We start from the raw sequence: 26,861 nt of genomic DNA, 5'->3' as shown, positions 1-26,861 counted from the left end.
CCCATTCTTGGCAGTTGCCTTGTGCATCACTCTGCTCTGTCCCATATTCCAACATAGCATCTACCTCTGTATAAGCCCGACAAGGCCGGGTGACTTCTTGTCTGCCATTCTCTTCCTCAGCCTTTGGAAATACACACAGTTTTGTACATTTTAATAACTGTTCTTCCTTCCAAAAGGCTGCTGGGAAATAATTGGAGCTTTCAAGACATGAGGTTGTTGGAGAAGAGCATCAGGGCATATGGAGCTAAGGGAGGTCAATGGAGTTGAGATACAGATCAGCCATGATCTAATTGAATGGCAGAACAGGCTTGAGGAGCTGTATGTCCTATGTCTGTTCCTATGTACCTCCCCAACCAGCAATAAAGCTAACTAACTGTAAAAGCACTGCTCTTTGAGACAATCTCTACAATCACATCAGTCCCAGTAGCCAGATGAGGGATTGCTAATTCTATCATTTTTAGGTGCTCTCAGTGGTGTCAATAACTCATCTTAATACTCAGCTCTGCAGTCTGCTTTGCAATTCAAAGTGCCTTCAGTTGATTTGGCTGATTCAAAAATTATGGTGCAAAAAAAAAGTCTTTGAATTCTCAGGAGTAAACAGTAGATACTTCAAACTGCTGTTTGAACAAGATTGCATACTGAGTGAGCTATCAAATGTAGACCAGCAGGATTCCAATTTAAAACAAACATTAATTGTAGTAAATTAAGATTCATGAACAATCCAAGTTCCAGGGCTCCTCTTGGATTCCTTATTGTCTTAAATCGACCGCCCGTTACTGTGGAACACTGTCTCCTCCACAATATGAACTGACTGTGTTTACTGCATTCAATTTCGGACCCAGCACCTCAGGAAGGATGTATTGCCCTTGGAGGTGCGGACAGCACGGATTCTCTAGAGTGGTGATATGGTTAAAAGAATTTAATTATGGGGGCAGTTTGCCTAAACTCGGCTTGTATTCCCTTGAATACATAGCAGATTGAGGTGTGATCGAATTGATGTGTTTTAAGATGATTAAAGGATTTGCTAGGGTAGATAGAAACAGCTTCCTCTGGTGGGAGAGTCCAGAACAAGGAAATACAACCTTAAGTTTAGAGCTAGGCCATTCAGGGCTGATGTCAGGAAGCACTTCTACACAGAGAGTAGTGGAAATCTGGAACTCTGTCTGTCCCCCAAAAAGCTGTTGAGGCTGGAGTCAATTGAAAATGTCAAAACTGAGCTGCATAAACTTTTTTTAGGTAAGGCTACTAGGGGTTACAGAACTAAGATGGGTAGATGGAGTTAACATAATCAGCCAAGATCTAATTGAATGCGGAATAGGATCATGTCTAGTCCTGCTCCTATGTATCTCGATGTACAGGGCTTAATATATTTTTCATATTGAAGGTTGACATTTGATAACTTACTCAGCATACAATTCAGTTCATACATGTTTGGTGGCAACTCCTGAGACCCAAACCATTTACTACCATTGGTAGTCCCTTTAGTAGCCACAGAAACATCTCCTCTCTCCGCTAAGTATTACACTGATAGAGGTTGGAAAGTGCGACCTGAAACTTCTGGTAGTTTCTGTTCCCTGAAAATAAAAATGTTCTCCAAAAAGCCTCTATTGATGGTTCTACGCTGTCATGAACTGCATGAAAATACAGCCCAATCTGTGGTTTAATTTCTACAATTTACTCTTCTCAACCACTGCAGGAAGTTAATTGAGGTTGGTGCCTTGTGAAGGCGAGCTGGATTACTTTGGATAATCCAGAGTACTCTGTGTTGTCGTTTATCCTCTCAAGTATTAATCTTTTCACTTTTAAGCAAATATTTTCTCTTAAATTTGCTAACTGAGTTCTCCGAACAGGGCATGTAACAGGTCAGAGTAACTAAAAACCCAGTTAGCTGGTTGGATAGATTCACTTTGAACTATCCATTCACAACGTTTAGGAAGAAGTTTATGATTAGGCCTCCTGAGGCTCAGTGATTGGCTAATTTGAATGTGATTCCTCCAATCAGCGGGGCTTGTTTTTGTTCCCAAGCTAACTTGGTGTTAGAGGATCTGAACAATGATGAAATATTCCACCCTCTTTTTCAAATATTTCCTAACCAAACCTGCAAACTTTGCTCTCTCACTCATTAATAATTAACTTTTTTCTTATTGATAGGAGCAAGCACATTTAACTGCAGACGTCAGAAACTAGACTGACCAGGTGATGGTACAGTTCTTTGGTGTGGCAACATGCAGGCCTGTAGGCCAGAATGATGTAGCTTCTGCCTAGGATTGACATATTTTGCCAAGACCAAAGGGCAATCAGATTTTGACCAGACTTCTTGTGTTACTGGACCAGGATTTACAACATACATTTTTTTGTTTATTATAGGGATGTTGGTGCTATCTTTGTAAGCTCCTCCAGAACCCCCTATTCCTCTGAATCGGGTCTCTTGGGCATCCCCGACTCCCCTCGCCCCCACCATTGGTAGCTACGTCTTTAACTGTCTAGGCCCCCTGCTCTGGAATTCCCTCCCTAAACTTCTCTGCCTCTCCTCCATTAAGTAGTAGTGGTGATCTGCCCAAGGGCAGGTCCTCTGCTCACATCTCCATGACTCATGGTCCTTCACTTTCTTCTTCAGTTGCTTGTAAGAGCCTCCCATTTTTTTAACTATGTGAGGAATGAGCAGTATGACTAGGGAAAAGGTTCATAAGATGGTCTCCCATTGCCTTGCTCATGTGTGCTTTAAAGGAAACACAAGTCCTCTTCGAAGGATCCCCCGCCTGAAAGCAGCGATTGTCCCTCGAAGTTCTAGCTCTTCTGCAGTCACCACTGAAAATTCACTGGTTCTACTGTTGGTCATGCCTGGTAACTCTGAGCGTGGGACCTTTACCTGCACCTCCTTTTAAGGTCCTTCTCAAAATTCATCTCTTTGGCCAAGCTTTTGGTCATCCCTCCTAATATCTCCAAGAGAATATAAACCTGCAACCTGTCCTCGCAATTTAGCACCTATTGGTCAGGTGAATCTGCGCTGCATCCCCTCCAAGATCAATATACTTTTCCTGAGGGTGAGGTGCCCAAACCTGACCACAGTACTCCAGTATAATAAAAACAAGAAATGCTGGAAATACTCAGCAGGTCTGGCAGCATCTATGGAGAGAGAAACAGAGTTAACGTTTCAGATCAGTGACCCTTCATCAGAACTCCAGCGTAGGTTTGCCTAAGGCTGGGTACAACTGTAGCATTATTTCCTCATATTTGTATTTCAACCATCTTGAGATAAAGGCCAGCATTCCATTAGCCATTTTGATTACTTTTTGTGTCTGTGCATTAGCTTTTAGTGATTTATGTATGTGGACACCCAAATCCCTTTGCTCCTCCATATCTTCTCACCATTAATAAAATATTTCCAACTAGTCTTTCTCACATCTAAATTGTACAGCCTCACACTTCCCTACCTTGAACTCCATCTGCCATAGTTTTTCCTACTCACTAATCTGTCTGTGTGTCCCTTTGTGACTTGCTGCTCCCATTCACAGGAGTGCAGCTTCTGGCTGGGAGTCCTTATTTGGTAGATTTACCTTATAATTCTTAGTGTTGGGCAATGTGTTGACCATTGCTGTTCAGTTGTGTTCTTCACGATGCAGAGTCATCCTTGTTGGGATTCTGGTGGATTAGTAGCTTCTTTGGTTTTCCAGTGATTAAGTTAACAGGCTCTATGCCTGACTCTCCAACCTGTGCTTCTGTCGTTTGGGGTGATGCCTCACCAAATTGGGCCAACAAGTATCTATTAACATGACACACAGACTTAAAAAGCACTACTTCAATCCTACACCCTGGGGAAAGGTTCTTCTGTGGGCTATGGTTAGGAATGCCATAAACATGTTCTCCATGAGTAGGGCTACGATTTCTTTACATATGGTGAACAGAAGACCCCATTCCCCCATATCTTGTGTTATCTGTTCTCCTCCAACCCGGAATCACTTTAGTCACCATAGATTCCCCAGTAATTTGGGAAAAAAGTATTTTCAGCATAGTGTATTGGCATTTTGGCTCAAGCAAGAGTAATATTTTGTGCTTGGAAAGGATCGAAGTGAGTACTGCATAGTGTAGGAAATTCAGTGAAGCCTATTCCATACTAATCACTACAGTTAGGTCTACTGTGTCAGCCAGTAACATGGATAAGTTAGTGCTGGCTGTGCTGTGGAGATGTGTTCACTGTCCTCAATACAGCACTGCTGAAATAGAAGCTACTTTGTTGATTTACATTGTGCAGTTACAACATGACCACTGGAACCCAATTGATTTTTCTGAAGGGCCCATAAATGTTCCAAGGATATACACTCACTCCTCAGGGAGTCTCCTTTTCCATGATGCTTATTGATCCAGTTCTCGTTCCCAGATTGTACTGTGGCTGCTTGCTGTCTTCGTGAGAGACTTGGCTTTTTTTAACTATTCATGAAAGTTAAATCTTTTTGCATCATGTGCAGATTAAGTTTTTTTAATGAATTTTGAACCTCTGTCGCCCTGCACCCAACTCCCTGTCAAGACTATGGCTTCCCACAACCTTTACTATCAGATTCATGACTTCGCTGCACTATTACACTCTGGCCTGTGACTCCCCTGCACTATTACACTCTGGCCCGTGACTCCCCTGCACTATTGCCCTCTGGCCCTGTGACTCCCCTGCACTATTACACTCTGGCCCGTGACTCCGCTGCCCTATTGCCCTCTGGCCCGTGACTCCGCTGCACTATTGCACTCTGGCCCGTGACTCCGCTGCACTATTGCCCTCTGGCCCTGTGACTCCCCTGCACTATTACACTCTGGCCCGTGACTCCCCTGCACTGTTGCCCTCTGGCCCTGTGACTCCCCTGCACTATTACACTCTAGCCCGTGACTCCGCTGCACTATTGCCCTCTGGCCCTGTGACTCCCCTGCACTATTACACTCTAGCCCGTGACTCCGCTGCACTATTGCCCTCTGGCCCTGTGACTCCCCTGCACTATTACTCTCTGGCCCGTGACTCCGCTGCACTATTGCACTCTGGCCCGTGACTCCCCTGCACTATTGCCCTCTGGCCCTGTGACTCCCCTGCGCTATTACACTCTGGCCTGTGACTCCCCTGCACTATTGCCCTCTGGCCCTGTGACTCCCCTGCACTATTACACTCTGGCCTGTGACTCCCCTGCACTATTGCCCTCTGGCCCTGTGACTCCCCTGCACTATTATACTCTGGCCCGTGACTCCGCTGCACTATTACACTCTGGCCCGTGACTCCGCTGCACTATTACACTCTGGCCCGTGACTCCGCTGCACTATTGCCCTCTGGCCCTGTGAGTCCCCTGCACTATTGCCCTCTGGCCCGTGACTCCCCTGCACTATTGCCCTCTGGCCCTGTGACTCCCCTGCACTATTGCCCTCTGGCCCGTGACTCCGCTGCACTATTGCCCTCTGGCCCTGTGACTCCCCTGCACTATTGCCCTCTGGCCCGTGACTCCCCTGCACTATTGCCCTCTGGCCCTGTGACTCCCCTGCACTATTACACTCTGGCCCGTGACTCCGCTGCACTATTGCCCTCTGGCCCTGTGACTCCCCTGCACTATTACACTCTGGCCCGTGACTCCGCTGCACTATTGCCCTCTGGCCCTGTGACTCCCCTGCACTATTACACTCTGGCCCGTGACTCCGCTGCACTATTGCCCTCTGGCCCTGTGACTCCCCTGCACTATTACACTCTGGCCCGTGACTCCGCTGCACTATTGCCCTCTGGCCCTGTGACTCCCCTGCACTATTGCACTCTGGCCCGTGACTCCCCTGCACTATTGCCCTCTGGCCCTGTGACTCCCCTGCACTATTGCACTCTGGCCCGTGACTCCGCTGCACTATTGCCCTCTGGCCCTGTGACTCCCCTGCACCATTACACTCTGGCCCGTGACTCCGCTGCACTATTGCCCTCTGGCCCTGTGACTCCCCTGCACTATTACACTCTGGCCTGTGACTCCCCTGCACTATTGCCCTCTGGCCCTGTGACTCCCCTGCACTATTACACTCTAGCCCGTGACTCCGCTGCACTATTGCACTCTGGCCCGTGACTCCCCGGCACTATTGCCCTCTGGCCCTGTGACTCCCCTGCACTATTGCACTCTGGGCCTGTGACTCCCCTGCACTATTGCCCTCTGGCCCTGTGACTCCCCTGCACTATTGCACTCTGGACCTGTGAGTCCCCTGCACTATTGCCCTCTGGCCCTGTGACTCCCCTGCACTATTGCTCTCTGGCCCTGTGACTCCCCTGCACTATTGTCCTCTGGGCCTGTGACTCCCCTGCACTATTGTCCTCTGGGCCTGTGACTCCCCTGCACTATTGTCCTCTGGCCCTGTGACTCCCCTGCACTATTGCCCTCTGGCCCTGTGACTCCCCTGCACTATTGCACTCTGGCCCGTGACTCCGCTGCACTATTGCACTCTGGCCCGTGACTCCCCGGCACTATTGCCCTCTGGCCCTGTGACTCCCCTGCACTATTGTCCTCTGGGCCCGTGACTCCGCTGCACTATTGCACTCTGGCCCGTGACTCCCCGTCACTATTGCCCTCTGGCCCTGTGACTCCCCGGCACTATTGCCCTCTGGCCCTGTGACTCCCCTGCACTATTGCACTCTGGCCCGTGACTCCGCTGCACTATTGCACTCTGGCCCGTGACTCCCCGGCACTATTGCCCTCTGGCCCATGACTCTGCTGCACTATTGCACTCTGGGCCTGTGACTCCCCTGCACTATTGCCCTCTGGCCCTGTGACTCCCCTGCACTATTGTCCTCTGGCCCTGTGACTCCCCTGCACTATTGCACTCTGGACCTGTGAGTCCCCTGCACTATTGCCCTCTGGCCCTGTGACTCCCCTGCACTATTGCCCTCTAGCCCATGACTCTGCTGCACTATTGCACTCTGGCCCTGTGACTCCCCTGCACTATTGCCCTCTGGCCCTGTGACTCCCCTGCACTATTGTCCTCTGGGCCTGTGACTCCCCTGCACTATTGCCCTCTAGCCCATGACTGCTGCACTATTGCACTCTGGCCCTGTGACTCCCCTGCACTATTGCCCTCTGGCCCTGTGACTCCCCTGCACTATTGTCTTCTGGCCCTGTGACTCCCCTGCACTATTGCCCTCTGGCCCTGTGACTCCCCTGCACTATTGCCCTCTGGCCCTGTGACTGCCCTGCACTATTGCCCTCTAGCCCATGACTGCTGCACTATTGCACTCTGGCCCTGTGACTCCCCTGCACTATTGCCCTCTGGCCCTGTGACTCCCCTGCACTATTGTCCTCTGGGCCTGTGACTCCCCTGCACTATTGCCCTCTAGCCCATGACTGCTGCACTATTGCACTCTGGCCCTGTGACTCCCCTGCACTATTGCCCTCTGGCCCTGTGACTCCCCTGCACTATTGTCTTCTGGCCCTGTGACTCCCCTGCACTATTGCCCTCTAGCCCATGACTGCTGCACTATTGCACTCTGGCCCTGTGACTCCCCTGCACTATTGCCCTCTGGCCCTGTGACTCCCCTGCACTATTGTCCTCTGGGCCTGTGACTCCCCTGCACTATTGCCCTCTAGCCCATGACTGCTGCACTATTGCACTCTGGCCCTGTGACTCCCCTGCACTATTGCCCTCTGGCCCTGTGACTCCCCTGCACTATTGTCTTCTGGCCCTGTGACTCCCCTGCACTATTGCCCTCTAGCCCATGACTGCTGCACTATTGCACTCTGGCCCTGTGACTCCCCTGCACTATTGCCCTCTGGCCCTGTGACTCCCCTGCACTATTGTCTTCTGGCCCTGTGACTCCCCTGCACTATTGCCCTCTGGCCCTGTGACTCCCCTGCACTATTTCCCTCTGGCCCTGTGACTGCCCTGCACTATTGCCCTCTAGCCCATGACTGCTGCACTATTGCACTCTGGCCCTGTGACTCCCCTGCACTATTGCCCTCTGGCCCTGTGACTCCCCTGCACTATTGTCTTCTGGCCCTGTGACTCCCCTGCACTATTGCCCTCTGGCCCTGTGACTCCCCTGCACTATTTCCCTCTGGCCCTGTGACTGCCCTGCACTATTGCCCTCTGGCCCATGACATCCCATTGCACCATCGCATTCTGCCTTGCCTTTAATTCTGGGTTCAACTTGAACTGTTTTCTGAGAAAGGGTGGCCCTTGGATCACCCTGAATGTTGTACTAATTGGATAAATATTTATTGGTTTACTGCGCTGTTCGTCCTATCTTTCACAAAAGAAAGTCATGCCAAAACCCTGATGGAAGGTTGCTGTGTGAGATTGCAGAATGCAGTGACTTGCTCTGGTCGCAGTCCCTGTCGTACATAACATTGCTTCCGTTATAATCCACTCATAAGGAACCGCAAAGCTGCCCTGTTTATCTCAAGGATGCACCTTTGGAAATGGCGAGCTACGGAAAATAAAGTGTCAGCTGGCAAGAAAGATGTTACCCGTACTCGTACAGTCAATTACCCATTGGAAAACATAATTTTTCCGGAGGTTTTCTGTGCTGTATAATGTGATCTGTTCCTTGTGTCTTTCAATTCTGTGCTGGTAGGTAGTGTAGTAGAACAGCATGTTTGAAAATCACTGAATACTGCCATGGCAACAAAGGATGTGAGCTTAACTTCACCCACACACCTCAATCTAAGGTATCCATTTCTGAAGTACTCTGTTATAGTGAGGCAATGCACAAAGGGAAAAGCACAAAATTGAGAAGAGAGAGTAATCGGTGTCTTTTCTCCTTAGTAGGTTAAAGAGACTTGATTGAGGTGTTCAAAATCATGAATGGATTTGGTGGAGTAAATAAGGAGGAACTGTTTCTCGTGGCAGAAAGGTCGGTGAGCAGAGGTCACAGGTTTAAGGCATTTCACTAAAGAACCAGAGGGAACATGAGGAAAACATTTTTAATGCAGCAATTTGGTTTGATTGGGTATGTACTGCCTGAAAGGGCGGTGGAAGCAGATTGATCAGTAACTTGGGACAATCTACTATGTGAAAGCGCTATATAAATAAAATGTTGTTGCCTGTGTACGCAACTTTGCGGAAAATGTCCTGGTGTCCCGACTCTCCCCTCCTCCCCCACCTCCTCAATCCCTCTCCCTGTCCACAACCCTACCCCCCCAACTCAGCTCCCCTCCACCCATCTACCCTCTCCTTACCCTAACCCCACAACAGGCCATACAACAAAAGTGTGTTTTTCTCTTCTGGACTGGTATTTGGTCTTTGCTGCCATTATTGTATATTTGGGGAAAAATAAAAGGGAAAGTCTACAAATCCTGGACATTTGGAATAAAAAAAAAGTCAGTGAGTCTCTGTAATGAGAAAAGACAGGTTATTGGTATTATAATTCTTCATCAGGACTGAAGGATGAGTTTATCAGTGTTAGGTAGTACAAACTCAAAACATGGTCATCTATCTTTTGTCTTTATAGACGCTGACTGACTTGCTCAGTATTTCCAGCATTTTCTGTGTTTCTCTGTGCCCCTCTCTGTGCCCCTCTCTGTGCCTCTCTCTGTGCCTCTCTCTGTGCCTCTCTCTGTGCCTCTCTCTCTGCCCCTCTCTCTGCCCCTCTCTCTGCCCCTCTCTCTGCCTCTCTCTGCCTCTCTGTCTTTCTCTGCCTCTCTGCACTTCTCTCTATCTCTGTCTGTCAGGCTCTCTGATCTCTGTCTCAATCTCTCACTCTCTCTAGGTATTTATATATTTTTTAACAAGTGTTTCTTGCAAGTAACTGACAGATTCATAATCCCATAACGTTGCCCTTTTAAGTGGTAACACATTACAATGAGATTTTGACTCATACCAGATGTAATAATGAAAACAAACCCACTAGGCAATCGAAAGGGTTCAGTGCAGGTCACAAACATCAAGTGAAAGCAAGTTCTTGATATCCCTTAAACCTGACATGGCAACGCCTTCCCCTGTTCCCAAACATCTACAGGATTTAATCTCAAAAATGTGGGTCAGTGTGGGGTGTTTTTTTCCCATCTTCCTCTGCTGCTGACCCAATACTTCATCCATCCCTCCCCAGTAAACTCAGGCACTGAAGCCAATTGTAACCCACTGACAGTGATCAGCTAATAACAAAAGACAGACTTGCATTTATATAGCACCTTCCATGATTTCAGGAGGATGTCCCAAAGCACTTTAGAACCACTGAACTACTTTTTGAAGTCTAACCACTGTAATGTTGGAAGCACGGCAGCCAATTTGTGCACAGCAAGCTCCCACAAACAGCAGTGAGACAATTACCAGATATTTTATTTCTAGTGATGTTGGTTGAGGGGTTAAATATTGGCCAGGACACGGGAAAACTCCCCTCCTCCTCTTCATATAAATAGCGCTGTGGGATCTTTTGCACCCAGCTGGGATTGAACCTGGGCCCTTCCTAATCTCAGTAACAGACTGGGTGGTGTCTTTAATCACTAAGCCTCGGCGGAACAGTCTGGATCATTTCTACCACTCTGTGCTGTGACCCACACTCAGATTCAGGGATCTTTGGGAAATATGCCAATCCCTTTCAAGAGCCTTGGCCATGAATTTCACAAACCCAGCACCTGATGCTTTTTGGTCGAATTGTTTTTCCCCGTCATTTAATGTGATGGAGGTGTGGCATTTAAAGGGTAAATCATTTCACAAAGTAATCCATTAGTGCAAATTGAAGGAGACAGCGGCATTTGACAGCTTTGTGATCACTGTTGAGGATTAAATAGGTCTTACCACAGACCTGCAGGCAGTAAGCTATTGTAAAATAGCTTTATCGGCAAGACTTAGCGCTTCATTACTGAGATAGGTTGCTGGCCGCTAAACCATCAGGACCTGACTGACTCCCATGTCCTTCAGAACCTCCCTTGAGAGGAAGGGGGTGGGGGGGGGGGGGGGGGGGGGGATGGTTTGAGAAGAGAAACTGCGTGAAGAATTTCAGTCTCCTGTATTTCACCTTGTTGGCTGCCTAGGTGTATGTAGGCTTTGTCTGGTTGCTAAGGCCGAGATTGGGAATGAAGCTACTACCCTCCCTGTCTCCAGCAGTGGAATTCTGACGAACATAAGGATGTGCCGGGAATGATCCTGGGATCCCAAACCCGTGGGACGGAAGGGCACTGCAAGCATCCTGGAGTATTGATTTTGCAGGAGCTGTCTGTGATTAAAATAATGCTGAAGTTCAGGGCAGATAGGAAGAGGTAGGTACCTATTATAAGGACAGTGTAACGCTGCGTAGCCTGATTAACTACTTTGCACTCTTGTCAGGATAATGCTGCATTGCAGTGTTCCTATGGAGCAGGCAAATGGGCCTTTCTGAGATTGTTCACCAAGGACAGATTCAGACTTGTTTGTCTGGATGGTTGCGTGGTTTGCGGGGGTCTGTGTTTTGGGAAGAGACATGTGCTTGCGCGCCTGCCTGTTTCTCATACAGTTAAATGTGTGGGACAATTCTGCATGCTTTTGATAGTGCTGTGTTAACGAGCCTAACCTGCAGGCAGGTTCTGTGTACGTGGATGCTGCACACACACCAGTGCCGACTCCTCACTTTATATCTGTGTCGGAGCTAAGAGTCTCATGCTGTGTAGAAATTACACTAATGCAATGTGGTTAATAGCAGCAGAGTCGAGGAGTGGGGCAGCCCTGGCGTGTGTCATTTGTACAGCCACTTGTAACCATTTGAAATACCAGCTCTCCATAACCAACGCAGCTTGTCCTGAAACACAAACAAGAAATGCTGGAAATACTCAGCAGGTCTGGCAGCTTGTCCTGAGCTGGCTTCACTTCCAGATGCTGAAAAAGCTGACCGATATTAAAATCCAGCTGTTACAAGGAGCTACACAGTTGGTCTGTGACATACGATGTGTGCTCATGGTAGCAGACTGTACAGAAACGTGGTGGTATATAGGACTGAACCATAACCTGTAGTGCAGTGTGTACTGTACCTGTGTAGCAGTTGACACTAAGGGCTGAATTTTCCCGACCCCTTGGAGACAGGTTTAGAGGCGGGGTGGAGGTGGTGGGTGAGAAAGTAGCAGGAAACTCTGTTGGGACTGCCCCGGATACTGTCCTGCCTCTGTCCGACTTTCTCAAGGTCTGGGAATTAGCAGCCCGTACCACAGAGGAGGGAAGCCAAGAGCCTCAATTAATGCCCCAATCAAGGGCCACTATCCCATGTGGATGGAACTTTTCTGGCATTGGTTGGGCGCCCCTGCTTTGTTCGAAGCCTGTAGACTGTGTGGAGGCGGCCTTCCAGTGGCAAGGTGGAGGGCCATCGGAGCCTCCTGCCAAACCACTAATGTTGGAACTGCGTGGCTGAAAGGCTGTGACCATAATTGTTCCTGTGGAGGCCTTTCCCCAACCGCACTTGCCCTAACACCTCTAGGCTTTCCTTTCTTAAACATGTTCAGCAGACATCTGAGGGCACCTCCATTTCAAGGCAGCCTCGCGCTCACCTATCAGCCTCAGCAGCTGCCATCTCTCCCATTGGGGCTGCCGTCGATCCAGTGGTGTGGGCCCTCTCATTGGACCACCTGTGTCACGATCCCACCTGCTGTTCTTAACTGAATGGCGAATGCGTTGGTGCTTAATTAGGGGGCTGCCTCGTGTAAGGTTGGTCTGGCGCTCCCACTGAGCCCTAAGATATTTTATGTGATCAAGTACTTTGTCGTGCATGAATTTCACTTGGGTGATGTATATACAGTGCCAGCTGTATGTGGAAGAAGGAAGATTTGCATTTATATAGAGCCTTTCAGAATCTCAGCAGGTTCCAAAATGCTTCACAGCCAATGCAATACTTTTATAATGTTGTAATACAGGAAACACTGCAGCCAATTTGCGCACAGCAAGCTCCCACAAACAGCAATGTAATAATGAGCAGATATGATTGTTTTTGTGATGTTCATTGAGGGATAAATATTGGCCAGGACACCGGGGAGAACTCCCCTGCTCCTCTTCAAAATAGTGCCATGGGATCTTTTACTTGCACCTGAGAGGACAGATGGCACTCCCTCAGTACTGCACTGGTGCATCAGCCTTGATTTTAGTGCTTAAGTCCTGGAGTGGGAACTTGAACCCGTAACCTTCCGAGTTAGAGGTGAGAGAGTTACCAACTGAGCCACAGCTGACACACATCTGGCATGGAAACACTTCCTGTGCTGAGTGAGTATGTGTGACATGCTACACTGGAGCTTGTATCATTGTTTCTCCATTCAGACAGCAGCACTCTGAGAGTTGGTCCGGCTCTCTTGTTGATGGCAGAGTGTATGTATATTCCAAACTTGCCTCCTCTTTAAAAAGCGCTGGCTTTTGCACGGATAAGTTCCACGGGCATAGACCATCACCCAAGTGGCAATTCTTCCTGTGTGAGCCAAGACATTAACTATCAGCATGGCATCCCTCCCAAATCCACCCTGCTGCTGGATAGTAAGTGGGATGGAAACCTCAGCTGAATTTCCACCCCCCTCCCACTCACCTGACCACTTGTAATTATCGAACTGTCTACTGGTGATATCGGTTAACTCAACACAGCTCAGAGATCAAATTCGGGACTTTCTGGTCTGGTGGGCTTTGCACCGTCACAGCTTTTACCTACAGAGCTACTGTGATTTTGGGTAAACACATTAAAGTGGATTATCGGTTTTTAATGATGGAGAAATTGGTACAATATGCTTTTCTCTCCTGTTCCCTCTCTGGCTCCCCCCCAGCCTCCCTCGCAGTCTTCCTCCCGGTCTCCCTCCAGTTCCCTCCCTGTCTCCCTGTCTTCTTACACATTGATGATACTTTAAAATTTTGGTTCTTGGTGGGAACTATTTTAGTTGATATTCTCGGAATCATATAAGTTGCTACGAGACGACCTTGTACTTAGCTACATGAAGCTTGATGGTTATCTTTTTATATTCTTTCGTGGGATGTGAGCATTGCTGGCAAGGCCAACATTTGTTGTCCATCCCTAATTGCCCTTGAGAAGGTGGTGGTGAGCCGTCTTCTTGAAACGCTGCAGTCCACGTGGTGTAGGTGCACCCACAGTGCTGTTTGGAAGGGAGTTCCAGGATATTGACCCAGCGACAGTGAAGGAATGGCGATATACTTCCAAGTCAGGATGGTGTGTGACTTGGAGGGGAACTTGCAGGTGGTGGTGGTCCCATGCATCTGCTGCACTTGTCCTTCTAGGTGGTAGAGGCAGTGAGTTTGGAAGGTGCTGAGAAAGGAGCCTTGGCATATTGTTGTCTGACTGTTTTATGACTGGACTGATGTTTGTTTTCTGATGTGTTATAATCTTAAGCCAAGTTGCCAAACCGCAAAGACTCTGGTTGCCTAGACACCTATGAAACGGTTGCCTGTGCCTCTGGCTATTCTGTAGGCTTTGTGCCAACAATTGCAGCTTGTATTGATTCCACTCCCAGTAAGTTTTGTCAAATTGAAAAAGTACAGTTTGTGTCTGCTTTTTCCAGAAATAGGAAGGATGGCTAAGTTAACTTACAACAACAACTTGCATTTTTATAGTGCCTTTAACTTAAAACATTCAAAGGCGCTTAATCAGAAAAAAATCATCGCCGAGGCAAAGAAAGAGACATTAGGGCAGGTGATAAAAGCTTGGTTGAAGAGAAGCAAAGGGTCTGAACCTACCTCTTACCACTTCGCATGTACTTAATCAAATCAAGAGTATTGTACCATTCCTGGCAAGATGTTTATCATTTTTATAGCTTTACAGCAGCTTTCATTTTACTAATGAAGTCTGTGTTAGTCTACCCATTGTTTCTATCCAGCACAGTCCATCCATCTCTGCTATTTCCAATAAAGTTAGATGACCACTATAATTTAGTATTAAAGGATGTAAAACTGGGCTAGTCACTTGGATGGGCAAGATTTAGATGGTTTGAGCTAGATGCAACTTGGAACAAGGAGTTACTCATGTTTGAACTAGCATAACTTTTATTGGAACTGTATAAAAAATCTGTATCTGTTTTGGGCCCATTGATCAATTCTGTATAAAACTTATCTGCTAAAGTACAAACCCACACTTAACCCTTAGTTCGAATCATATCTCTGTAACCTCTTAGAGTCCTCCAAGATCTTTGTGCTTCCTCCAATTCTGGCTTCTTGTGTGTCCCCAATTTCCATTGCGTTATTTTTGGTGGCCATGCCGACAGCTTCCTGGGCCTCAGCTCTGGAGCTCCCTGCCTCCTCCTTTTAAGATGCTCCTTAAAACCTACCTCTTTGACCACTGTCCTAATTGCTATTTATGTGGCTTGGTGTCAAAATGCCTCTGATAATGCTCTTGTGAAGTGCCCTGGGATGTTTTATGACATTATAGGCACAATGTAAATGCAAGTTGTTGCTGCATCACACTGACTGGATTGGGCATCTAGTTGATGGTACTGGCAGGCCATCCATGCATGGCGGGATGGTGAGCAGTTAGCCCGTGTTTTCCAATGAGCCGCAGCATGTCTGACAGTGTTGCATAGGACAGGGATTGCCTGGAGGTTCACATCATGGCCCAATTCTCAACTACCTTTCACTTTCTCACTTACTGGCACAAAGCGTACCCTGTTGGAATGAAGAAGTGATTCACAGACCTGATCGAACATGTCATATTTGATATTTTAAAGTGAAGGAAATTATTGTGCTGAGAGTGATGGGAACAGAAATCTATGACCCCATGATGCAAGTATTTACAACATGGGCGTTGACTCAAAATAATTCTCATCTTGGCATGGGTTACAAAGCACGGCTTCATAAATCTGACATTGTTGAAAAATGACTATCCTTCTGCAATCCTTATTCTTGCATATTGGTATCAGTATCCTAAAGGAAAAACTAGACTTGAGCTAATGCATTTTCATAGTGTATGAAACACTTACTGTGTGCTACTCTTATTTCATTATACCAGACCCTCTTTCCTTCAATCCCCCACCATTGCCACTACCAGTGATGGACCAGACATCCAAATAATGTCTCCAGACAGAACTGACATTTGAATGAACATCTACTATTAATTGCACTGCTTAGTGTTGATCACATACCATGTGGATGTGATCACACCAAAACAGCCACACCCAGTACACTTCACTGAAATCCAAGGACAACAGTGTCGTCAATAGGGACACAGGTTAATACGTGTCACTGCAGAACTGGCTAGTTTAGTGTCTGTCAATTATAGGTGGTACAAGTGATTGATGGTTGGGGGGGCGGGGAGGGCAATCCAAGCGCTGGGCTTAAATTAAGCCACAACTGATTGTCTTTCTATGCATCATTGACATCTTGCTTACCCTCCCTCTGTGGCTCTGAGATTTCCCCACCCTCTCCATGTCTTCCACATTGCTCATTCTGCATCTAAATTATGAAAGTGCCCCAGTCTTTCTCACCTGCATCTCTGTCCCCTTCCCCTTCTTCCATAGTAGCTTCCAGATTTTCTTCCATTGCTGTTGTCTTTGCTCTCATAGTGAGGTGAGAATCACGATGGCAGCTGGCCTATCCTGCATTTCTTGACATGGGAGTCCGTTGTTCCCTTTACTGGCTCTTGGGTTTAACGGGAGGCCTGCTATTGGGAGTAAGACATTGCTGCCTTGATCATTGAATCCCAAGAATTGCCAGGTGTTGTTTAATCTGATACAGATACGGCTAAATTAACTTCAAATAGAGTATTATTGGTAGCAGATTGTGTATGACTACCTCAGTTGAAATCTTTGAGGTGTCACCCATGGCTCAAATGCTGGCAATCTCACCTCTGGGTCAGAAGGTTCAAGTCCCCCCTCCAGAGACTTGAGCACAATTCGAGGCTGACAGTAGTAAGAGTGTGCTGCTCTGTCAGAAATGTTGGCTTTCGAATGAGATGTTAAACCCAGGCCCGTCTGGGCTCTCGGGTGGATGTAAAAGATCCCATGACGTTATTTTGAAGAAGAGCAGCCAAGTTGCGCACAGCACTATCCCACAAACAGTATTGACCTGATAATCTATGTTTTTTAGTAATGCTGGTTGAAGGTTAAATATTGGCCAGGACATTTGAGACATAACAACTTGTGTAGGGTCGTGATCCTTCTCCTGTACAGACACTGAAAACATAGATGTCCTGCTGAATAAAGAAGTTCTGTAAATACATTTAAAGAAAGAAAGACCAGCATTTGTACAGTATCTTTCATGACCTCAGTACGTCCTATACAGCTTTACAGAAAATAAATTGTTTTTTAAGAATAGTCACTGCTGTAATCTGGGAAACACAACAGCCAATTTTGTGCATAGCAAGGTCCCATTAACAACAATGAGATAATGACTAAATAACCTGTTTTAGTGATGTTAGTTAAGGGATAATTATTGGAAAAAATCCCCTTACTCTTCTTCAAATAGTGCATTGCGATCTTTAATATCCTCCATGAGACCAGGCGGGGCCTCGATTGAAAGATGGGATCTCTGACAGTGCAGCACTCCTTCAGTACTGTACTGAGGTGTCAACCTGGATTATGTGTTTACATCTCTGGAGCAGGGCCTGAACCCGCAGCTATCTGGCAGAGAGCTGGGAGTGCTACCACTGAACCGTGGCTGACAGCTTAGTTTGTGAATATATAGTTTTGGAAATGTCAAGGCTTGTTAGCTTCAGGTTGACGGGGCTTAGATGTGTGACTAAAGAGAAACATGGGAAATGGGAAAGCAGGACTATTATATCACAAATAATGTTCTTGATCATTAGGCTGGAATGAGAGGTGCTTGAGGACCTCATCAAAGATTGCTTAATGTACAGTGGTAGGATTCACATGATTGCTGGAGATATTTTGGTTGTAGCTAATGTGCTGATCTACTCTTTTTACGAAACAATGAATACACCAGAAGGTTTTACAGAAACTGCATCGAGGGAGAGAACAGAACATGAGGGAGAGATAACAGAGACATTCTTTCGTCTTGCAGACACTTTTGAAAGTTAATCGTGTGAGTCCCTACGAGGCTGCTTGTGTTGTCTCCTGTGTTGCAATTCTGTTTGACAAGAATCAAAGCTAACTTGAAGCCATCAAGCTGAGTGCAGCTTGGCAGAAGAGATTGGGTCCTCATCCCAAAAACGCAAAGCAGTGTTTTGAATTTGGAATGGACCCAAGGGTTCCACTCACACCAGGCATGTGCTCTTTTATTATGTGTATTAAGATATTTAGTAAAAGAACCAGTGGGGCGACACTTATTTTACACGAGTTATTATGATCTGGAATGGATTGCTTGAAAGGGTGTTGGATGCAGATTTGTTAATAAATTTCTAAAGGGAGGTGGATAAATATTTCAAGGGGGAAAATTTGCAGGACATGAGGAAAGGACAGGAGAATGGGACCAATCGGAGAACGCTTTTAAAAAGTCAGCACAGACACGATGGGCTGAAGGGTCTCCTGCGCTGCATTGTTCAATGATTCTATGAATCTAACCTTTTTATTTTCAAGCTCCACCAAATGGCCTGGTCTGTTTCAAAGCCATCTGGACTGAAAGACCCCAGATTTGATTCCTGGGGCATGCAGATGAAAACAACTGTGGCAGCAGTCAGGATAGAAACATAGAAACATAGGAAATAGGAGCAGGAGTAGGCCATTCGGCCTTTCGAGCCTGCTCTGCCATTCATTATGATCATGGCTGATCATCCAACTCAGTAACCTGTTCCCGCTTTCCCCCCCCATATCCTTTGGTCCCTTTCGCCCCAAGAGTTATATCTAACTCCTTCTTGAAAACATATAATGGTTTGGCCTCAACTGCTTTCTGTGGTAGCGAATTCCACAGGCTCACCACTCTCTGGGTGAAGATATTTCTCCTCATCTCAGTCCTGAAAGGTTTAACCCGTATCCTGAGACTATGACCCCTGGTTCTGGACTCCCCCACCATCGGGAACATCCTTCCTGCATCTACCCTGTCAAGTCCTGTTAGAATTTTATAGGTTTTTATGAGATCCCCCCCCTCACTCTTCTGAACTCCAATAAATATAATCCTAACCAACTCAATCTCTCCTCATACGTCAGTCCCACCATCCCAGGAATCAGTCTGGTAAACTCCCTCTATAGCAAGAACATCCTTCTTCAGATAAGGAGACCAAAACTGCACACAATATTCCAGGATGGTACAATTGACCATGAGCTGAGGAAGGGGGAAAATCAACTAGGGTTTCCTGTCTGTCATCCAGTGACATCCATTAGAAAGTGCATGCTTTTAGGACAGGATAGCGTTTAGCTGGGATGTACCCCACATTGAGAGGGTGACGACAGGACTTTGACTCCCCGCCTGCTGATGATACCTGAGACACGCAGTAACAAACTAAGCAACCCAGCTAGGGCTGTGTAACCTGATGATGATTGTTTTATTCATGAAAGTACCTTTGATGCCTCGTGCTGGAGGTTGATGATTGCTATCAGTGTTACAGAAGCAAGTGGGTATGGAAGAGATGTTTATGGAATGAAGGAACACGCGTGAAGCTTTATGGTAGAGTCACTGAAGCAGCCAATGGTAAGGATTGTACTGGCAAAGGGGCGACAGAGTAGCACTCGGTACCATTCATTCCAGCCGTTTACTCATCCATATTTGGAGAGATGCTTCCTCTTTATAACAACTGTGCAGAGCCTTCCAGTCGCTGGATGCTCTGAATTATAATTTTGGGGAATGCAAATTTTTTTTTTTTGATATTGCAGAGAAAATATTCCTGCCATTCTTTCAGTTCAAGAGAAGTGACCTGTGCATCAGGAATTGTTGGTTTGCAAGGCAGCATTTTATTCCAAGTCTGTAGGCCACCCATTCTGCATCTCTTGCCAGAATTGTCGAAGTAATGCTATTTTTGGAGACGTTTAAGGCATTCATTTAGCGCAGTGGATTTTTATCTGAAGCTGAGACGAAACAAAACAAGGCTGGTATTTCAAAGGAGTCTGCTTCTGCATTGGATACAGTCGTTGCACCTTGTTCTTGAGCTGGTAGCTATTGTTACTCAGGTAATGATCCACCACAGCACCTGAAATGATGAACAGTGACGTCTGACATTTTGTTTAGAACAGTGTTTTTGATCCTCATCTCTCTGTATCTGATTAGTTTGGTGAGAGGGGGTGGGTTGGGAGGCTCGACTCACTAGGGAAAAGAACTTGGTCCTTCTGGAATGCCGAGAACATAAAAACATAATGTAAGAAATAGGAGCAGGAGTAGGCCATTCAGCCCATCGAACCCACTCCGCCATTCAATGAGATCATGGTTGATCATCTACTTCAACACCATTTGCCTGCACTATCCCCTTGATGCTTTTAATGTGTAGAAATCTTTCGATCTCAGTTTTGGTCGTACTCAGTAACTGAGCCTCCATAGCCCTCTGGGACAGAGAATTTCAAAGATTCGCCACCCTCTAAGTGAAGAAATTCCTCCTCATCTCAGTCCTAAATGGCCTGCCCTTATTCTGAGACTGTGTCCCGTGGTTCTAGACTTCCCAGCCAGGAGAAACATCCCCCCTGCATCTACCCTGTCGAGCCATGTAAGAATTTTGTATGTTTGAATGAGATCACCTCTCATTCCTCTAAACTCCAGAGAATAAAGTCCCAGAAAGTAGTTGACAGGGCAGATGCAGGAAGGATGTTCCCGATGGTGGGGGAGTCCAGAACCAGGGGTCATAGTCTAAGGATACAGGGTAAACCTTTCAGGACTGAGATGAGGAGAAATTTCTTCACCCAGAGAGTGGTGAACCTGTGGAATTTGCTATCACAGAAAGCAGTTAAGGCCAAAACATTGTATGTTTTCAAGAAGGAGTTAGATACAGCTCTTGGGTTTAAAGGGATCAAAGGATATGGGGGGAAAGTGGGAACAGGTTACTGAGTTGGATGATCAGCCATGATCATAATGAATGGTGGAGCAGGCTCGAAGGGCTGAATGGCCTACTCCTGCTCCTATTTTCTATGTTTCTATGTTCCTATGTTAAAGAATCATAGCGCGCAGAAGGAGGCCAGTCCCACTGCTCCTAGTTCTTACCCAGTAGCTCTATTAATTTTTTCCATTTTAAGCATATATCCCAATTCCCTTTTGAAAATTACTCTTGAATCTGCTTCCTCCACCCTTTCAGACAGAGCATTCCGTATTATAACTCACAGTGTTAAAAAGAAAAAGCATCTGGTTCGAATCTCTGGGTTTCCAACAGTTTGATGGCTGATGGGATGGTTTCAGCTTAACCTGCCTCCCCAGCAAGTGGGTCAAGAGTGAGACACTGGCTCACGTAAGCAAGGACCGATGACTTATTTGGTTTTGTCACATAACAAGAGTGTGCAGTTCCAGTCACACATTACAGGAAACATATCATTCTTCTTGATGAGATACAGGAATATGCAACAACAACGACTCCAGGTATCAGAAATTTAAGTTATATGCAAAGGTTAAGGACTTTGGACTCTCTCTCTTTGGAATAGAGGAAGATTTACTGATGATTTGAAGATTGCAAAGGAGATTGATGAAGTTTAGCCGGTGGAAGTGTTTAACACTGTGAAGGGTTCAGATTAGCTCAGTTGACTAGCATGTGATTCAGAACAACGGCAACAATGCAGGTTCAATTCCCCTCCCGGCTGAGGTAAATTTGGGGACCTGCCTCTTCACCCTGCCCCTGTGGGTGAAGTAATGGATGTTAGTCTCTGATGCTGACTCAACAGAAGCAGATTCCAAGGAACGTGAGTTAAAAAATGTGGAGCTTAGGAGTGACGATGAGAAACCAGGCAGACGTCACTGACCTACTTTGGTGCCTGGCCATGTCTTGATTTTTTTTTTTAGATTTTCATCCTTGTGTTCAAATCCCTCCATGGCCTTGACCCTACCCCCATCTCTGTAACATCCTCCAGCCTCATAACCCTCCAAGATCTCTGTGCCCCTCTAATTTTGGCCTATTGCACATCCCAGATTTTAATTGCTACACCATTGACAGCCATGCCTTCAGCTGCCTAGGCCCTAAGCTCTGGAATTCCCTTCCGAAACCTCTCCGACTCTGCACCTCTCTCTCCTTCTTTATGTAGCTTCTTAAAGCCTATCTCTTTGACCAAGTTTTTGATCACCTGCCCTAATATCTCTTTATGTGACTCCATTTCAACTTTTGTCTGATAACCGTTCTGTGACATGCCTTGGGATGTTTTACTACATTAAAGGTGCTATATAAATGCAAGTTGTTGTTATTGTTGCTGTTGAAAGTCTATTGAAGCAGACAGCATGAATGGGTTCAGAATTAATTATATATGTTTCTAGAAAAAAAGGGATTAATGGAGAGGAAGACAATATGGGTTGGTGAGTTAAATCACCGAAAAAGAGGCAGATTTCTTGGACAGGTAGCTTTTCTCTGTTGCTAAACATGATTGTGTTCTTGCGACATGTCAGTCTGTTTATTTATGGATGATTTAAAAATGTTTGCCCTGAATATCAGTTGATTTGAGAGCAGCACACAGTCCTGGGCAGTGTAGAGCAGACCAATGTGCGACCTTGTTTATTGAGCTGTGTTTAATCATTCATGCGATTTGCCGACTCTAATATATTGAACGGGAACTGGAACTCCAGTAAGTTAAAGATGTTGGGGGAGGGTGGAAAAGGGGATTTCTACATGGAAATGGGAGAGGGGTGGTGGGGTGTGGGGCAGAAATTTGGGACAGAACCTGGTTCTGCTGTGTTTCTACTCATTTAAGTACAGTCGTGGATTTTGACTGAGGGGCTGAGTGAGTCTTCATCAAGGGGGCATGTTTGGAGCAGTTTTCTGGCTAGCCTGGAAATTCCTCCTCTTTAGCTCCGATTTGTCCCAGCCATCAGGGGCTTGGTGAGAGTTTCGTTCATGGCCGAATTAAAGGTCCCAGCAAACAAAGGTACTCCATGTAGTGTCACCAACTCTAATTGGACATACTCCTGCAGGCTTTATTATGTGATCTCCCCCACCTCCCGGTCAAATAACGTTTTACCCAATATCTAGATAACTAATTAATGAAAGTGTTCAATGAAAAAAAAAGTTTTTTTAACGCCTCTCTGATTTTTCTCCTGGGTTTGGGTGAAGCAGTTGCTCAGGAGATTAATCGTTTAGTGCTGGAGTCTCCCGGGCAATCGTGGAGGGTTGGCAACTCTAAATCTACCCTGGAGCGATCCAAGCCCTTAGTTCCTCCGAGGAGCTGAAGGAACAAAGGAAAAGACCTTTATTTATCCTCTACCTAGGTAGGGTCTCAGCGTCTCTATATTGCAAGGTGGATGCCACTCAAGTTATGCCAGTAGATTAGAGGAGGCGTCTCAGATGTGTTATCATTAAGTGTGGGCCACCTGCCCCAAAGAAAGACTTGCATTTTTAATCCCTTTTATGACCATTTATGATCCCGAAGTGACAGCCAATGAAGTATTTTTGAAGTGTAGTCATTGTTGTAAAATAGGAAATGCAGCAGCCGATTTGTGTGTAGCAAGATCCCACAAACAGCAATGTGGTAATGATCAGATATTTATTTTTTTGTGATTTTGATTGAGGGATAAATATTGGTCAGGACACCGGGGAGAACTCCCCTGCTCTTCTTTGAAATAGTCCCTTGGGATCATGTCCTCCTTAGAAGGCAGACAGGGCCTCAGGTTAATGACTGATCTGAAAGACGGAACCTCCGACAGTGCAGCACTCCCTCAGTACTGCACTGGAGTGTCAAACTGGACTTTTCTGCTCAAGTCTCCTGATCAAATATGATAATGAACCCCGTCACACAACTGGAGATAGCGTATTGGGCTGGCTTTGTTGGCGGACTGAAGCTTTGCTCCAACATGCTTCTGTCAGCCGAGTGGGACTGCTATTTCACCATATTGTGCTAGAGTAGTGCAGTGTTCGTGGGAGTCAGTTGCCAGCATTCGCCAGAGCTGGCGGGCAGCCATAAAGACAGGGCTAAATTGTGGCGAGTCGAAGAGACTTAGTAGTTGGCAGGAAAAAAGACAGAGGCGAAAGGGGAGAGCCAACTGTGCAACAGCCCCAACAAACAAATTTCTCTGCAGCACCTGTGGAAGAGCCTGTCACTCCAGAATTGGCCTTTATAGCCACTCCAGGCGCTGCTTCACAAACCACTGACCACCTCCAGGCACGTATCCATTGTCTCTCGAGATAAGGAGGCCCAAAAGAAAGAAAGAAAGAGTGCAGTGTTGCAGGTTAGACAACCTGACGGGCTTCTTTTTTCCTGTTATTTAAAAGGGAGGTGTTGTGGAAGGCCATACATCCTTTCTCGGGGAAAATTGAAGGGCGTGTCATTCTCCTGCAGCTAGTTGTGGCTGCTGATTGACACCAATGGCAGAGTTCCTTTTCCAAAAAAATCTGATTCATAACATTTGTAAAAGTGACAGTTGAAATTGATATTACATATCGTGCAGTGCAGTTCAATTCCTTTCAATGCAGTGCGTGATACTCTGAGGTGTCTGACTACATTTACAATTCCAGGTTATATTTACAATTTACATTTCATGTCAAACATTTTCTGATGCATCCAGCCCGAGGGGTTTTACATGGTTTCCAGCCCCTTGGTGTACTATGGCAGGAGGGCCTTAGACTGTGGCCTTTTTCCCATTAAGCCTTTGCACCAGCAAAAGAGTTGGTGCAGCTCATATTCCTGCCCGCTCAACTTCAGGTGGAAAGTTGTTTCAGTCCTGCTGATGACAAAAAGAGTCAGACACATCCTCATGAATAATAGCATCAGAGTTCCCAAACTTTCAGAGTTGTTGACCACAAAGTGCACTTATAAACCCTGAGTGTAAAGCATCAATGCTCAATCTGTTCTATTACTTTTCAGTCACAATGAAAGAACTACCACGTTCCAGAACCCAGTGACAGGGGTCGTGCCCGTCGAGAACTGCATCTTCAAACTGGAAGACAAGTAAGTCTCTCGTGACCTATTTCTCTCCATCTTTCAGCTCCCCCCCCCCCCCCCCCCCACCCCACCTCTGTTCTCCTGCTATGGGGATCTGGTTCAATGGGTGTTGGTTTCTGTCTCTCTGCCCTGATCTGAAAGGGTTGAGTTCCATGGGACCTAATTGCCATCTCTGTCCTCATCTCCTGGATGGGTTTGGTTCCATGGGTCCTGGTTGCCCTTCTCTCTCCCCATCTCCTGAAGGCTCTAATTCAATGGGGTCTAATTACCCTCCACTACCCTGTCGAAATATAATTGGTCACAAGCGGGTCTTCACAGCGAGTGTCTGTGTCTAATGAACTGAGCTGATCCTGATCCTGGCTGATATTGTTATTTATCTTCTCCCGACAGCAGAGGCACTTGTAGCTGTTGCCCCATTTGAGATCAGTTAACTTAGCACAGACTTGAACAATCAAATATAGAACCTTCCTGTTCTGTATGAATCAGCTCCTTGCTGGATTCAATTGCTGAACTGGACTTTGACACGTCTAATAAGGGTCAAAATTTTCGTCTTTACTCCTTACTCGCATTTATTTTCAAGCGTACAGCTGCTCAGAAATGTTGCTGCTCAAATTGATCGTTAATTACAAAAGCTAGGAATATTTGTTTAAGTCTGGCCTCTTGCGCAATCATGATTTTCATTGCTCCACCATCGCCAGCCGTGCCTTCAGCTGCCTGGGTCCCAAACTCTGGAATTCCCTCCCAAAACCGTCCTGCCTCTCTACCCCTCTCACCTTTTGAAACACTCCTTGAAACCTACCTCCTTGACCAAGCTTTTTGTCATCTGCCCTAATCTGTCCTTATAGGGGACTGGTGTCAAATTCTGTTTGATAATTGCTCCTGTGAAGAGCCTTGGGACGTTTTACTATGTTAAGGCACTATATAAATGCAAGTTGTTGTTTACTTTGAGGAACCCATCTGAAAGACTGAGGCCCATATTGGGTTATTTTGACATTGGATGCGAGTGTGATACAGTTGATGGTGGATCAGCTGCACTTTCCAAAAGTGTCTCCAAATGCAATCTTTCTGATTGATTAATAATTATGCCTGCAGCCAGTAGGAAATATTTCCAAAAGCGCCTAATCAAAACCCCAAACCAGCTGCAGCCCACCATGTAGGTGCTAGATAGAAATTCATTTGTTACCTAGTTGTAAAGCTTCTTTGGAATCGAAGAAGCCTCTCTGGAACAAAACACACTGATAGATGAGGTATTGTCACACTGATAGCTGTAAATGGGAAACGGGTGTGTGCGCATGTTAAACCCAATGCTGGTAGTTCACTGTGCTTGGTAACGAGAAACCCAGGGATCGGGTGGAACACCAGTTTTGCACTCCACTGCCCAGTATTACAGTATTAAGTGGCGAGTAAAATTGGACAGAGTCTAAAACCAGTGTTGCACCTGATCACATTGGCTTTCCAATGGGCAGCTTAAATTAAAATTACCTCCTTTGTCTCTGCGATTTTCCTGGTGCTATTGTCAATTCAGCCAGAATGGTTTTAGCAGCCAGCAGAATTTTGTAGGCGTGCGCTAGTTCTGAGAGAGTTCCAAAAATACGAAGACTCCATCTAATCTGAGATGTAAGGGATTTCCTATTCATCACAAGCCTCTCTATTTGTCACATTCACTAGCTGTAAATGGGAAACGGGTGTGTGCGCATGTTAAACCCAATGCTGGTAGTTCACTGTCCTTGGTAACAGTGCTGGTCTCAATAAATAACTATTGACAGACATGCTGTGAGACAGAGCCAAGAAGCTCATCCTTTCAGACTCTTGGATAATGTTCTCAACCAGAAGGCGATAATGAAATATGAATATTTTTATTTACTGGCGCCGGTTTGTGCACTAAGAGACTCTGGGAGACCTAGAATTGTACATCAGATCATTACACTCATACACCAACAATAATTCAAATTGTTACATTGGCTTTCAGAAGAACTTGGAAGTTTTGTTGACTAGAATTAATTTTTTTGTTGACGTGAAGATGCTGCTTTACAGCTTAGCCGAGCAAAG

At 46.2% G+C, this 26,861-nt stretch overlaps 1 protein-coding gene across 11 annotated transcripts in view; it reads left to right on the top strand.

The window, feature by feature from the left end:
- The window catches only part of plekha6 (pleckstrin homology domain containing, family A member 6), a 307,598-nt gene that overhangs the window by 184,107 nt on the left and 96,630 nt on the right, over positions 1-26,861 (top strand). For all 11 annotated transcript variants that reach the window (XM_068057421.1, XM_068057422.1, XM_068057423.1 and 8 more), the window contains one exon: positions 24,735-24,818. In XM_068057421.1, the coding sequence (XP_067913522.1) occupies positions 24,735-24,818 (84 nt within the window). The remainder of the gene's footprint in view (positions 1-24,734; positions 24,819-26,861) is intronic.

This window comes from Heterodontus francisci, chromosome 25 (genome assembly GCF_036365525.1).
Source record: "Heterodontus francisci isolate sHetFra1 chromosome 25, sHetFra1.hap1, whole genome shotgun sequence".
In the NCBI taxonomy this organism is placed as follows: Eukaryota; Metazoa; Chordata; class Chondrichthyes; order Heterodontiformes; family Heterodontidae; genus Heterodontus; species Heterodontus francisci.
The sequence above is the reverse complement of the archived record's forward strand: the minus strand, read 5'-3'. Positions and strand labels throughout refer to the sequence as shown.